At 37.5% G+C, this 16,079-nt stretch overlaps 1 protein-coding gene across 6 annotated transcripts; it reads left to right on the top strand.

Annotated features, from left to right (window-relative positions):
• Positions 1-595: 595 nt before the first annotated feature.
• On the top strand, positions 596-16,019 carry crtc1a (CREB regulated transcription coactivator 1a). 6 transcript variants are annotated; one of them, XM_026206642.1, is made up of 14 exons: positions 596-778; positions 1,865-1,981; positions 2,069-2,206; positions 2,338-2,399; positions 2,646-2,740; positions 2,875-2,960; positions 3,039-3,082; positions 3,364-3,575; positions 5,268-5,416; positions 5,533-5,709; positions 9,768-9,872; positions 11,383-11,469; positions 12,629-12,809; positions 13,001-16,019. In XM_026206642.1, exons 1-14 carry the CDS (start codon positions 653-655, stop codon positions 13,150-13,152), a joined length of 1,731 nt encoding a protein of 576 aa, XP_026062427.1. In that variant the 5' UTR covers positions 596-652; the 3' UTR covers positions 13,153-16,019. The 6 variants fall into 6 exon arrangements, with proteins under 6 accessions (XP_026062427.1, XP_026062425.1, XP_026062428.1 ...); XM_026206640.1 differs by having other exon boundaries at positions 12,947-16,019; XM_026206643.1 differs by lacking the exon at positions 9,768-9,872.
• The last annotated feature ends 60 nt before the right edge of the window (positions 16,020-16,079 follow it).

The raw sequence follows: 16,079 nt of genomic DNA, 5'->3' as shown, positions 1-16,079 counted from the left end.
ACAGGTGCTTCTTAACAACTGAAAAACAAAAAATGTAATGAATAATGAATTTTAGTTATAGCCTACAAAGCCTGTTTGCTCCGATTCCCGAACAAACGACTCACATGAACCGGCTCTTTTTGCCGTATGAACAAAGTGAAATTCCCAAACGAACTAATTTATATAATCGTATTAGTGAACCAAACAACTTTAAATCTATGAACAAATAAATTGTAATCTCTTTTAAAACATAAAAATAAAAATAATGAACAGTAACTGTGTTATGTTAATAAAACTCGACTTTAAAAAAATATGTTGCCACATTTTTATTTGTTGTTTTATATTTTCTACAGTGAAGACATAATGCCTGATGTATTGTATAAAAGTCACGCTTTTGCAACATTTTGATTGATTTGTTATATCGGTTCTATAAATAGGCCTATTTGACAACAGACAGTGCAATAACTGCACTTTCTCTTATACTGCTTCCTCAATTTTCCATAATGTTGAATAGAAAGAATCATAATCGCTAATTCCTTGTCATTTCTAATCTTCATTCGATCTCATAATCCTCGCGCGCGCCCCAGATGTGCGTGTTCACTACACCCACGTGCACGGAAGCGCGCACGCACCAGCGTCTCATTGAAGGAGCGGAGCCCAAGAGGAGCGAAACATGGCGACCTCGAATAATCCGCGAAAATTCAGTGAAAAGATCGCGTTACACAACCAGAAGCAAGCGGAAGAGACAGCTGCGTTCGAGGAGGTGATGAAAGACCTGAGCATTACTCGCGCGGCGCGTGTAAGTCTGACTGTTTTCTCTCTTCTGACAGCGTTGATCAGCAGAGCTGCGGGGAAGGATTTGTGTTGATACGACACGCACCGAAGCCGCCTCTCTGGACGTAAACAATAACAAACGCCCCTCTCCAGTGCGCCTTTATCTTTAGCGTTGATTTATAAATCGCCTTCCAATAGACGCCATTGAGATATTTGATGATAAACAGACGGTCACGACGAGGCCTTATAAAAGTTGCCGTGCTCACAGCTGCAGTGGAGGAGTGTGAATGGATTGAGCATGTGTGTTTGACAGCCACATTATAGCTGACTGCAATTAAGGTCGTGTCCAGTGCATCTAAATATTAATTTCACGTGTCATTCGTTCCACGAGGCTTAAATATGAATGTTACAAGCACTCAGTGAATGATATACCATACACAACAATGTGTTTGCTCAGTTCAGCATTATTGCTCAGTGCATGTATGCCCAAAATAACGACTCCAGCAAACTGATGACAGGGTTGTGATTATATAGGTAGTGCTCTACTAACATCCCAATCAACATCCAGGCTGAATACTGCTTATTTCAGAGCTCAGCTCACCAAGAAAACTTTTGTTTTCTGTTTAATTTTCAGTGTGTTTTTTTACAATGTTGTAAACTTGGTATCATGTTGGGAACTTGGTATCAATCGTCATTTTAAAGTCCCATTGGATAAGTGTTTGAAAAATTAATACATTCTTTTTCAGTGAATTGCACTTCTTATAGCTGTAACTTTCCATGATAATTTTATCTCTTTTTTCAGTGTTTGAATCTTCCATTCCAACCATTATATAAAATCTGTGGGATATTCATGTTAACATATGCCTGCATAATCTAAATTTTTTTTCCAGCTGTTGAACAAGATTGACAGCCAATAAGATTCCACATGAGTTTGAGCATTTAAAGCATAAGCTGGTATAACTGAATATTATCATGCTTTGGTGTGGATGCTAATATAGTTATCGTTACAATATTTTCCTTCTTGTGTTCTTACTTAATGTCACAATGGCCCCTTTGGGTAATTTTACTTCTATATTGTCTCACATTTTTTTGGTTGTTTTCTTTCTTGCAGTTACAATTACAGAAGACTCAGTATTTACAGCTCGGTCAGAACCGAGGACAGTACTACGGCGGCTCTTTGCCAAATGTCAACCAGATTGGAAACACCACCATTGACCTCCCCTTTCAGGTGAGGAGCACACTGACAGGTGAAATTAAGAATGCATATGTGGAATGCAAGTTGGGTACTGACTTCAAGTTTGTTTGTTTTCATCAGACTCCTTTTCAGAATTCGGGATTGGACACAAGCAGAACAACTCGTCACCATGGGCTGGTGGACAGGGTCTACCGGGACAGGACTCGCATAACATCGCCTCACCGCAGACCTCTCTCTGTGGACAAACATGGCCGTCAAATATCCTTGATGAGTCTACTCCTGAATGCAGACAGATGTTTTGGTCTGTGTGGCCCACGAAGGCATATTTGTTTCATATGTCTGCGATTCACTTATTCTGACATTATGAAGTCCTTAATGTTGAATCTCACATTGATAGCTGTCCGTATGCCTCTGTGTATCTGTCACCCCCACCTGATACCAGCTGGAGGAGGTGAGAGTTTATACTCACACAATCAGTCATAAAGGCATATGTGCAGAATGTAAAAATGGCATGTCAGTAATCATGCTTCATAGCTTCATAATGTTTTCGACGATGTCTTGCTAAGTTGTAGTTTGCCTATTTAATCTAAAATTCATTATATCAATCTGCCACTCTACTGTCCTTTTGTGGTACAATATAAACTTGAAGTTTAGTTAGGCCTTTGCCTTCTTTAATTTCTTTGTGCTCGTTTTGTAGGACCAACTCAGACTCTGCCCTGCATCAGATCACTTTGAACCCAAACCCACAAGATGCATTTGCAGGAGGGTCCCAAGATTTGCAGCCAAAACAAGGTTAATAAAATGTTCATTTTATTTACGATATTATCAATTTATGATCTATGACATGTTCTCATCAATAAGGTTAAATGTGTCAGTGGACTGTCCAGGTGTTTCAGTGTATGACTTCTTCCCTCTCTATGTACTAGTTCTTCTTCTCACTATGCCTGGAACAGGGGAACCTGAAAGTGACATGGACAAAGAAGGTCAAAAGCAGATATGGGATCACAAAAAGGTACATTTAGAAATGGATTCTTTTCATATGAACTTCGTGGAATCTTTTATCAATGACGTATTTATCGTTTTTTCATAGACTACTTCAACAAGGCCCAAGTCAAACAAAATACCTGGAATCAAGTAAGTGTGGTTTCATTTGATTTTCTTACTGACACTGATAGTGTGAAGTAGAGGGTAGTTGAATGGAAGTAATATGCGGCACTTATCACTTGAAAATTGAGTCAAGGTCATTTGAGCAAACAATTATCAATTTATTATCCCAACCCTATATCCATGTAGTCATATCTACTCCTTTATACCAGCCTTGTTTTTATCACATCGTAATCGGTCCAGTGGCCTCTTTATGTTGACATATCTATTTATCCCAGTTCCTTCTAACGTCCCTCTTGTCATTTCCCCAGCATATTTCCATCTCCAGATCAGGAGATTATTGCATCTCTAATCCCAGCGGCACACAACACGGGCGGATCTCTGCCAGACCTGACCAATATCCAGATTCCCCCTCCTCTCACCACACCCCTGGACCCTGATGACTCCTCTTCCTCTCTCAGTGCCTCCAACAGCACTGGCAACCTGGCCAACAGTCACATGGGCCTCACGTCTGCCAGCCAAGGTGATTCTCACAAGCATATGCATTGGGGTAGTGGGTCTCAATCCTTTTGACTCCAAGGCCCCCATGTTGATTAATACATTTCCACTGGGACATCTGCTGTGGTGACAAGTTTTGAAAACTAGATAAATAATTATAATTTTAATTTAAGATAATTATAATTTATATGATTCAGAATTCCATTTATATATATTCAGGTTTTTCTAGACTGTGGAAATTGTTTCTTCAAAGAAAAAAAATACACTTATCGGGAGGGTGAATTGATCTGGATTAATCTCAAATATCTTGTTGCTTTAGCTTAATTTAATGCTTAGTGCGTTTGTGTTAATTAAAATTATTTACATTTATCTTGAGGCCCCTTTTGAAATTTGCTGAGACCTGGTTTGAGAACGACTGTTTTGAGTTATGCATTTGTCTGCTAGACCCTAACACTTAATCAAATTTGATTTCATCTTATCTAAATGCATTTTCACACTCATTGAAAATCATTGAAAAGTTTGTGAATCTGAAATATTTTTTCAAGGCCTGGAAAGTTTTTGAAAATAAACCTACATTGAAGCAGGTCCTTAAAAGTTCTTGAACTTATTTTGTGCAAAAAGTTTTCTGGAAAAAATTCAATTTTATTCCCTCTGGTCCGCTAGTGTGTTATTTCGCCAGCTTGCTTGATTTACATTAGTTTCGCGTTATGTTAAGTGTTTCACGCATAAGGTCCTTCTTGTTGTACATTGCTTTGACTTTAGAGTGAACATATTTCCTCTTTTTCCCTGGACATGTTCTCTTTTTGGACCAAATATCTGGTCGGATTTCTGAATCTTACATGAAATTACATATTTTCACTTTTGATATTTGGGATATGGTCATTGCATTATTTTGGGCACTATTTTAACCACCAAACAACCAAACACACCCCAGCCCCACGCATGCCGACACCCATTGTTATCTTTTTGAAAACTAAAATATAGTCACCCTACTTGACGTTCATGCATGCACAAAACTACTAGGATGGTATCTCTGTTTCACAGACACACCTGGAAATTAATGTTGAATTGCTTTGCTTGTTAAGATAATTTAAACCCATGAGGCAAGAAAAACTTCTGGTTACATGAGCCTAAGCTCTTTTCAGTAAAATCCAAGCAAAAGTTTTTTTAGATTTTAGAATACAGTACAGGACGTACCGAATATTCTTCAGTTTTATGCAAAACAGAAATACAACAAATAGAATATCAGATCTCTGTCATGTGACCAAAAAAATTATTTAAAAAAAAAAAGCCTTTTTGCATAGTTGTGTTTGACACATGAAAACTGTAACAATGTATCTTATGATAACACAATGTAACCTCGCTCTCACTTGAAATGTGTCCCCACATTAGTCCTTAAATTTGATGGTATTGGACCTGGAAGGTCCTTGAATTTGAAGTTAATCAAGGTGTGGGAACCCTGTTAGTAACTACAGCTGGATGGTTACTAACTGTACTGAATTCTGTTGTTAGTAGGTTGTACATTTTTTATGGTTGATTTTATTTGACATGAACAATATGGACCCAAGCACACATAGACATCCTGTTTAGCTCGGGCTTGTGTTGTAGAGCATAATCATTTAATAACATAATATTCTTTCTATTAAATTGTAAATGAGTGAATGTCAACATGATCATGTATGTCTAAAGGATTGAGGTCTGTCATTACTCTCATCAGGTGTGACATCAGCCCAGCCCACAGCGACAGTGAGTGTTCAGCGCCGCCATGAGAATGTAGTTCCTCTGATCCTCAACACAGATTCCCAGCAGCACCCGAGTCTTCATCAGCTGTCGCCCACACTCTCTCCTCCGCTCTCTCTCGCACAGGTAACACTGCGCTCATTACTCCAAGTGTTGAGCTGGTGTTACAGAAGGAACAGTAGATGCTAATCTAATCGCTCCGATGCTGATAGAGCGTCTCAATCTGGATCTGTGTTGAATAGGCGGTGGCAATAGATGCCATGACGCTGGAGCAGCAGTTGGCTCAGTATGCGTTCTTCAGTCAGCCGTCCACACAGACACAGGGGGCCGGTGGGCTTCCCCAGCTCCAGCAGAACACCCAGCTGCCATCTGTCTCCGGAAGTCAGACACAAACCTCTGTGGGCAATGATATTAACACGGTAAGATCACATCTTAACACTTACCTCCATGAACGGAGTTGTGATAAAATAACTTTATCACAACATTATTCAAAATGAAATGTTTTTGTTTGTTCTTGCAATTACTTAATTTTTAATGATAGGTACAGAAATATGTGATATAAAGATGCAGTTGTGAGATGTAACTTTAATACTTTCTGGTCCATCTTCATCCTTTTAAAAAGAAAAGAAAAATAACAGTACCGTTCAGAAGTTTGGGGTCAGTAATAAGAAATTAATTTATTCAGCAAGAATGCATTAAATTGATCAAAAGTGACTTAGGACATTTATAATGTTCAATTCAAAATGAAGTTCCTTTAAACTAGGGATGCTCACTTCAGTTAATGTTACTTACCGACAACTGTTTCTCGTTATCTGAACATTTAACCGTTTACTGATAAAATTAGAATAATAAATTAGCAAAAATTCCATTAGTTTGCTGTTTGCAAATTCTCTCTTAAAACAAAGAAAGTACAGACATGATGTAAATAAAAGATTAACTGTGATGTGTAAAGCTTCTTTGAATATTTTTTTACATTTTGTGAGATTGCATTGATGAATGTATAATTTATGACATCTTTCCAGTGATTATAAGGAGTACGCCCATTGCGCACTATAATCCATTCAGAATTTACATACATGTGCATCTCAATAAATTTGAATGTCGTGGAAAAGTTCATTTATTTCAGTAATTCAACTCAAATTGTGAAACTCGTGTATTAAATAAATTCAGTGCACACAGACTGAAGTAGTTTTAGTCTTTGGATCTTTTAATTGTGATGATTTTGGCTCACATTTAACAAAAACCCACCAATTCACTCTCAACAAATTAGAATATGGTGACATGCCAATCAGCTAATCAACTCAAAACACCAAGGTTGTGGGTTCGATTCCCAGAGAACATGATAGGTAAAAACTGTTAGCCTGAATGCACTGTAAGTCGCTTTGGATAAAAGCATCTGCTAAATGCATTAATTTAATTTAATTTAAGAACTGGACTGTTGCCCAGTGGTCCAAAATCCTCTTTTCAGATGAGAGCAAGTTTTGTATTACATTTGGGAAACCAAGGTCCTAGAGTCTGGAGGAAGGGCAGAGAAGCTCATAGCCCAAGTTGCTTGAAGTCCAGTGTTACGTTTCCACAGTCTGTGATGATTTGGTGTGTAAGGTCATCTGCTGGTGTTGGTCCATTGTGTTTTTTGAAAACCAAAGTCACTGCACCCATTTATCAAGGAACTTTGGAGAACTTCATGCTTCCTTCTGCTGACCTGCTTTTTAAAGATGCTTATTTAATTTTCCATCAGTATTTGGCACCTGCCGACACTGCCAAAAGCACCAAAAGTTGTTTAAATGATCATGGTGTTGGTGTGCTTGACTGGCCAGCAAACTCACCAATCCTGAAACCCCATAGAGAATCTATAAATAATAAATAAATTAACTTTTCCACATCTTTCTAATTTAGATGCACCTGTACATTCACTCACAAATTAACTCTCTAATAACCATGTTTCCAATATTGCCACTTGCCATTGTGTTGCGTATACTACAACATATAGCAACCCTCTACATTGCCAGTAAATCATCACTCTGGCCGGAGAATGTCTAATATGGCGAGAAGTTTCACTCTCACTACACTTCCGGTTTCTGAACTGGTTGCAGTTCCACTCTGATTCCATATGAGGTCGCTCACAGGACGAGTGCAGAATGAATGAGGGTCAATGTCGGTGTACCCTTCAAAATCCATTTTTCTCAGTATATCATTTTTTGTCTAGTAATTTGAATGTTGTATTCGAAAGGAGATGCAAAGACGTCATACACAGCTTTACGACAATCCTTCAGTCACTTTGGTGCTTTCCATAGACAGTAAAAGAAAAAAGGTGCTTTCAGAGAATGTCTATGGTGCTTTCCAGAGCTGTTGAAAAATTAATTATTTAACGGCTCTGGTGTTTTCGTGCTCTGTACTTTCTTTTCTATCGAGGAATCGACAACACAGCTAACACAGGTAAATACACGTGCTAGAAGAGTTTTTGTTTTGTTGTTTTGAAAGACCACGCCAAAAATACACACAATGGCTTTGACAATTAACACAGTCCTCATGGGTTACCTTTTTTCGTCCTTGGGAAATGAGAAATAGGACAACCCTTGCCCACTATTAGAACAATTTGTCATTGCACACCTGCGAGGCATTTTTTTCCTTTTTCAATTTTTATTGATATTTAGTAGGGGTGCACCGATCGAGATTGGTCGATCGTTAATGCACATCTGGTCCGTAAAGCCGGTTCTCTAATCAGCAGTAAACCGGTTTTACTGACGAGATGCACATAACGATCGGGGCACCCCTAATATTTAGCACTATTGAGCGTGACATTTGTTTGTGTTTTTTAAGGTGGCAATACTATACCATATGTATCCGGTATTTCTTAACACAAGAATAACACAACAAGTACTCGAATTCAATTTATTTTCCGTGTAAATTTCACAGTACATACATAACAATAGGCAGATAAAAGTGCCAGCAACCCCCAAAAAAAGTCGAAAAAGTCCACCTTAACATTCTGATCCTGATTCTGATTCGGATGCCATCAAGCTGTATCTCTGGTCGTAATCAGTCCTTCACTGGCCAAACATAAGTACTCGTTCATTCAACTTTCGACCTATAACCCATGTTGAACTTGCAAAACCTACAATCAGATCTCAGATTTCTCAACGGCAATCGGGTGAAGGGGACAAATTCAGCCGTCTAGCTCTATAGACCCCATAGTGGAACTCTGGTGGAACTGCAACCAAAATTCGGTACAATAGGACTTAATAAGGAGTGAGAAGGCTCTCCGTAGATGGGCTCTGCTCTGGCGACTAAATTATGTATTAATATTAGCCAATGGATAATAAATTATCTGATTTTACTCGCCAGTGTGTTAGTTGGAGGCTAAGTATAAGTTTAACACGTGCTTTTTTTCACTTGATTTCAATGGTTGCGCACCGCATCCTGTATTTGATGTACCGTTAACTCTAGTGTAAAGGCGCACAATTTCTGTGTGAATTGACACACTACATTTAAACAATATTAGTTGTTGTATCTTCCCGTAAAATATTGTTGATCCTATGGAAGACTTCAGCTTTTAAGAACAGCCTGGTTTTCCGGTAGTGGGAGGAGTTAATGCGCAATCGGCAATCTCTGGCGCTCACCTATTATCATCCCTGTTTTGATTTCAGCAAATCAGTTAGAGCGAACGCACAAAACCTGATTAATATTCATGAATCCAGCAGCTCATTAATCCTTAGTAGTCCTTATTAGTAGAATTCGTATTATCCTATCAGTATTTTTGTAGTTTTTTCCTGATTTTTTTTTCTCTTACAGAAACACTTAATCACCAAAAAGCACCACCACCAGTCCAATTAAAATGTTCAGTTAAAATGACTTATATGCTTTCAAACATGGTTATCATTCAAGTTTACTTCTTATTACTAAGTTTTGTTCTTAAATAATACTTGATTATTATAAAGCTTGACTGACTGATGTGTGTGTGTGTGTGTGTGTGTGTGTCTATATATATATATATATATATATATATATATATATATATATATATATATATATATATATATATATATATATATATATATCAGTCTGGCAAGAAAACGAAAATATTTACTAGCCAATGGCCAAGGTGTCCGTAGAGGGTTGACTAACTAGGCTAAGTGAAGGTGAAGCAGGTAGGGCTGTGCAATTAATCACATGCGATTCTCGTCAGTAAAGCTGTTCCGTGATTAGTCGTAAACCATCATCACATGCTTTCAGATTGAGCGGCATTCACTACACAGAGCCATATTCCTAAATCTGAATAGCACACTACCAAATAAAGACGTAAACAAATATATATATGTATATTTCCATTTATTCCATTTCCTAGAAAGAATTTCTTTGCTACAGAGTTTACATGACAAGAGAGATTGTAAATTGTTGAGAGCCACAGGCCACTTACCCTGAGTCGGAGGTCCCCTACAGGGGCTCTGTTGGTCTAACTTGGTGTTGTCCCATATAGGCTGCTTCCCTCCAGCAGTACCGCTGTAGGGTGGGGTCTTCGGCCAATCAGTCTCCAACCTCTCCGGTCTCCAATCAAGGCTTCTCTCCGGGGGGCTCGCCTCAAGTAAGGGCGAATCCAGCAGCCGCTGCTTCCTCCTGTAGTTTGTTTTGTTTGGAGCCGATCTGGAGCCTGTCCCTTTAGCCGCTCTGTGTGTCCAGTCGTGTCTCCCAGTCTCTCTGGTCCCGGCTGCTTTGCTGTGTGTCTGAGCACCACTTACACGTTCTGTGTATCATGCTGGCTAGCGATATAGGCCAATTTTAATGTACACCATTCTCAAAGTGCCATTTCTGCTATGCATCCTTTCACCGGATCATGTGCATTTTGAGCTAAATTGATGGTTACTTCAGTATGAAAAAAATTGTTGTCTTGAAAAGTTTCATTATTGTATTGTAAAAGTTTTCAACCATGAAATAATTACAGATTTGAGGAGTAATATTTTAAAATTAGACTTCTGTGTAGAAAAACAAACAAACAAATATTCAATACGATCTACCAGCCAGTCCAGGAGCCAAGGCCAAGAAAGAAACTTTCACAAAAATAATGAGGGCTTCATTCTGGAAAAAAAGTATTTTCTTATAATTGTTTTGGAGCAGGATTGTATAAAAAAAAAGCTTCTTCAGCCAAAAGCCTTTCTAACGATTCATAGAAGAGACCTTTTTCAGTATGCAGATCTCTTCTTGTGTTTGTGAAAAAAAGAAAATTGAAAATGTAGAAGTAAATTACTTTATAGATCAATAATGGCTCTGCAATCTAAACAAAATATATTTTAAAAATTTATATTGTTCTTTATGCATGTAATTACATAGCATACTAAAATGCAACATAGTTTTATACAGTATGTATCAGAGGATATCTGCTCTGTCTTTATCCAATAATGGAACTGAAAAAGTTTAGATATCCTAGTTGATATTATCAGACAGAATTATTGTCTTATTTTTTTTTTCAGTCACTTTACCTTTAGCCAGGAGTGTCCAATCCTTCTTGTGGAAGATCATTGTCCAGCAGAGTTAATTTAGCTGATTCAGATGTGTTTTATTAGGTTTGGAGCTAAATTTTACAGGACAGTGGCCCTCCAGGAACCGGTTCAGACACCCCTGTCTTTGGGCAGAGTTCACTGACTGCTGCAATGGATGCAACAAGCTATGTGTGTCATTTTCTTTTAACATAAAAAATCACAGATTTTTGCTTTGTAAGCATTCTATTAGAATCCAGGTGGAAAGTTTTAGAGTGGGAATAATGGTGTGCAACGCCTTTCTCTTGGTCTCTAAAAGCCATGTGATTTAAACATTTTTTTTGTGATTTTTGTTCATCTGTTGCTTAAACAAGGTGTTTTCTGTAAAGTAAACTTGCCACATATTTTTGTTTGAAATGAGCCAAAATGTCTTCATGTCAATCATTGTGATGCAGAATTAGTGTTGTCATCTTGCATCATGAATTGTGACGCAGAATTTTTTGTGGATTTAGATGCTCTCCTGGGCTAAATGTGGTGTTTCAGGGCCTTGGTGAGTGATTTGTAGTGATAATCTTGAGCCTCTTTGTGGATGGTTAATGATGTAATATGTTCTCGTTTTAGCACTCATCCATTCTCGGAAGTGTCTTTGCTGATGCCTTTTACGACCAACAGCTGTCCCCTCTGCAAACCAACGCTTTGTCTCAGCAGGTGAGCTCGTTATGACTGTTATATAAATGAATAGAATTGTACCTTAACTGCTTTTAGTCCATCTGGAAGATTTCAAGTCGCTGGTTACATTAATATAAAATTTGAGTGGATTTGTATCTGTTCATTTATATATGTATATATAAAAATGAACCCGTCTATAAACAATTCATTCCTTGCTCCTTACATGTACAAAACACTAGAGGGCAGCTGAAAGCTTTGAGATGACAGGCCAAGTGTTTTCTGTCAATAGTGTCACAGTGGGAAAAGCACATGCTTACAACACAAAAGAGCCTCACAGGGGCATAGATTTGGATCTACCTTGCGTCATGTTCCCAGTCCCAAATCCCCCACTTTCACCCGTCATGTTTCTGTCAGCTCTTCTGTGTAATACAACAAAGAAATGCTTTACCTGCCATTAGGTTTTTAAATGTTAACACTATTTTCATTTTATTTAAATTATGACATATGACAGGTTCTGGTAAGATAATTGTGTATTAAAGGTATTCGTAGCAAGGTGTGTGTGTATATACACTACCATTCAAAACGCTGGGGTGGGTGTGATTTATTTATTTATTTGAATGTTTTTGAAAGTGTTTTTTTTATGCTCAGACATATTTCATAAAATATTATTACAATGTAAAGATGAATATCTTTTGTATGTTTTTAATATGTTTAAACTGTTCTATTAGAATATCTTGTTAATTGATTTATTCCTGTGATGGCAAAACTGGTGATATATCCAGTCTTTAGTGTCATATGATCCTTCAGAAATCATTATAATCTGCTGATTTGCTGCTCAAGAAACATTTATTATTAGAATTGTCACCGTTGTGCTGCTTAGTATTTTTTGGGAAACTGTAATAATTTTTTGAGGATACTTTAATGTGTCGAATGTTCAAAAGAACAGCATTTATTTGAAATAGAAATCTAATTTAACTTCATAAATGTCACTTTTGATGAATTTAATGCGTCCTTGCAAAATAAAAGAATGAATTTCTTTAAATAAAATACAAGTAAATTCTACTAAGTCTGATTGTATCCAAATTGGTTTACAATGACACGATCTGTATTTAAATTTTTAACTTAAAAAAAATTCTTCCATTTGATTGCCTCCGTCAACCTTTGCTTTATAGTCATCGAATTTGTTTTGATTCTGTAGCTGGAGCAGTTTAACATGATTGAGAATCCCATCAGCTCAAACAGTCTGTACACTGAGGGATCCACTCTAAACTACTCTCAAGCTGCGATGCTAAACCTCAGCGGGAGCCACGGCAGCCTGCAGGACTCGCAGCAGCTAGGCTACAGCAGCCATGGGAACATCCCCAACATCATTCTCACAGGTATTGCATCTGCCCGGTTACATATTGCATAATATTGCATGTACCTGTGCTGCACGTGTGCTGACAATGCTGCCGTGAAGCCAGGCATCAAAGAGCTCCCTCTAAAAGTTTAGCATATTATACTACCCATCTTTTAGTTGCAGGAGAGTCTCCCCTGAGCCTATACAAAGAGTTGTGCAACTCTCTGACAGGTGACGTGAGCTTTGACGCAGATTCCCAGTTCCCTCTGGATGATCTGAAAATCGATCCGCTGACACTGGACGGCCTGCACATGCTCAACGATCCAGACATGGTTCTGGCCGACCCAGCAACAGAAGATGCTTTCCGGATGGACAGACTGTAAATCTTTAGGTATACCATGTTCATTTGTCCTTCTTTGAGATGGGTGTTTAAATGGGAGGGAAGCAGCATGTTTCGGGGACACTTTCCCCCTTTTTCTCGAAGCCCATCCTCTGGGAAGAGATTGCTGAGAATGCTGCCGCAGCATACTAGGGGAGAATGGGAAAGCAGTGCTGCCACATGTAACGAATCAAGCTTTTGAGAAAGCAGCCCATCGTTTCTTAGGATTATACACTCGCACCTCAGCAATTGTGGTTCCTTTAGCTCTATAGAGAGAATGTGACACTACATAAATTCCCTCTTAAAATTCAAACATGCGTTCTTCCATTTCATTTCCTCCTCCTGATGCCTGCCATAAATGCCTGTTACTTTCCTTTTTCTTTAAGTACAAATGTTTAGTTATGCACTTTTATACATGCATATGCCACCAAAAACATAGTTTATGATCCGTTTTGAATTTATTTTCCTATACAAATGTTTCTTGCTTGAAAAAACATGAATGGTTCAAAAGGAGTGTTAATCCTCCCCATTTTAAGGGCAGCTTTCATGCACCTGCAACACGTCAACAACACTAATGTACTTCAGTGCAGTCTGAACATATGATTGTAATGTTTTATAGATGTCTAGCTTTGTCACGTCGTTTTAGATAGTGGTACAGTGCTATTGTGTGCTCAAGATGATCAAATTCATCTGGCTGAAAAGTGTGCAACTGGGAATCTTAATATCAAAAGACACATTTACACGTTTAATGGGATAAGTTCTGTCATCATTTGCTCACCCTTGTATGCCTTTTATTTGTGGAGGAAAATATTTTTGTCCATACATTAAAAGACTTTCATTGTTTTGTCACACACACAAAAAAGAAACTCGTACAGGTTTGGAATGAAGAGAGAGAGTAAATGATGACATTACTTTTCATTTTTGAGTGAACTGTCCCTTTAAGATGTGCAGTATATGCACATAAACAATGTAAAAGGAAGTGGCTAGTGAACAATTTGTTATGAATTTAGGAAACCTTTTCATGCCAGTAATATGGTGTTTTAAATCAACAGACTTATATAATAAATGTACAGTATGTAGTGTTACAGTTCGGCCTCAAATCTCGGCCATGGTAAAGGGTACAGTCAAAATGATGCTACAAACTTTACTCTGAAAGAAACATTATCTGACAGTATGCGATCATGATGATCGTTTGCATATACGTATGTATGTATCAGAACTATTCACTGTGATAACCAGATTCTGCCTTACACTGAAGATGCAGTTTTTTGTCCGTTTTGTTCTCCGTAGCTGAAGGTGTTTTCTAGTACTGTAACTCACGAGGTTGTCCTGGCACACAGTTCTCTTTCATCTACTGGTGGCTTTGTGATATCATATGCCCAAATGGAGAGGTTTACTGCTCTTTTTAAATCCTGTCACTTTCATCTTTTTCTCATGTTTCTCAGACTTTTATACTCTTACCACATTTGTAAGTGTGAGAATTTTGTTTACAATTTGAAAACATTAATATGATCTTAATGTTTAAATTATTGAAATGCTATATAAGTTTATGTAAAATTTCTCTACCTACAAGGGGATAATCTGATTTGGATTAATATCTATGCAAAGCATAATCACATACTAAATCACAAAAATACTAAAGAAAAGGCTCAAACAGACATACAGCTTTTAAAGCATCTGTGGGTTCTGAGTCTGTGCAGCTGAAATTTACTTGTTACATGGATTGCTTTGTCTGTTGTCCGCATAAAGGAAAAAAAACGAAGCAGTTAATGCATGAAAACCATTTGGATTCTCCGTAAGGGATTGTTCTTGAAAGGGATCTGATTACACCGTGTAAATTCCCTTTATAAAAAAAGCATGATCTACATGTGCTTTGTCTCTGACAATGAGGATCATGATTCATGTGTTCAAAATGTAAAATAACTGACGGGAATGATGTGTCAGGTAATCAGTTACTGTTATATTCTTTTACTTGACTGCTTCATTGAAAAGAACAGCATTGCTGAAACCAGAATGTATTTCATCATTTTTATGTTGGACCAAACATATTACTGAAACTAGCATTATTTTTGTTACTGTGGCATTTGTGTACCTTTCCACATGTTTAATAGTTGCCCTCTGCTTTGTTGTGGCATCTCCATTTCATTTGCAAGAGGCTACTTTGTACAGAAACTCATAGCTATTGAACTGTGAGCGTTTTTTATTTTAGTTTTATTTTGCATGTCTGACCATCACAAGTATTGGTGATTGACAAGCTGTGCACTTTTATCTCTTTGATATTTTATTTTACATCTCTATATATGTGTTGTGCATTTGTAAACTTACTACATGAAATCACTTCCTACATTCACTTGGCACTTTAATCAATACCCAATCCATTTTTTTTGTTCACCCCTCTGAGTGACTGTTAAGTGCACTGGGTCTATTTCCCCCTCTGTTTGGCCGACTTTGCCTTCTAATCTAAGACAAGTATTTTTGAAGAGGAAAAAGTATCTGTTGTCTATTTATGATTTTATACTTGGTCAACGCAAAAAAAAAACATTTTTATGTAGTATTAGGAAAAGTTTGAAAGTTCCCCAATATTAACAAAATGCATTTAAGAAGGCAGGTTACCTTTCTGCATCTCAGTTCAACATAGTAGACCATTGTACCTTTTATGAAGTTTCATCTGTGGATCATAGTGTATCGTTTCAGTGAACCTAACCAATCCAGAACATTTCTGGTCCAGAAAGGAGAGCATGCAGACAAGACAAAGTCATCAGTGTAACCCATAACCTGTTCAGTATCTAATGTATGCACCGTCAACATGTATATAAATGCAACACTTACACATTTCTATATTTTAAAAAGTAAGAGTAGATCATAAAATATCAGGAGTATGTAAAAAAAAAAAAAAAAAAAAAAAAAAAATATATATATATATATATATAT

The sequence above is a fragment of the Carassius auratus genome, chromosome 27 (genome assembly GCF_003368295.1).
Source record: "Carassius auratus strain Wakin chromosome 27, ASM336829v1, whole genome shotgun sequence".
Classification (NCBI taxonomy): Eukaryota; Metazoa; Chordata; class Actinopteri; order Cypriniformes; family Cyprinidae; genus Carassius; species Carassius auratus.
The sequence above is the reverse complement of the archived record's forward strand: the minus strand, read 5'-3'. Positions and strand labels throughout refer to the sequence as shown.

Excerpts from the sequence above, each read along its gene's own strand:
- crtc1a (XM_026206638.1), top strand. The coding sequence starts at position 653 with ATGGCGACCTCGAATAATCCGCGAAAATTCAGTGAAAAGATCGCGTTA. Across the intron at positions 779-1,864 it reads GCATTACTCGCGCGGCGCGT|TTACAATTACAGAAGACTCA; the intron begins GTAAGTCTGACT and ends TCTTTCTTGCAG. Across the intron at positions 2,400-2,645 it reads CCTGATACCAGCTGGAGGAG|GACCAACTCAGACTCTGCCC; the intron begins GTGAGAGTTTAT and ends CTCGTTTTGTAG.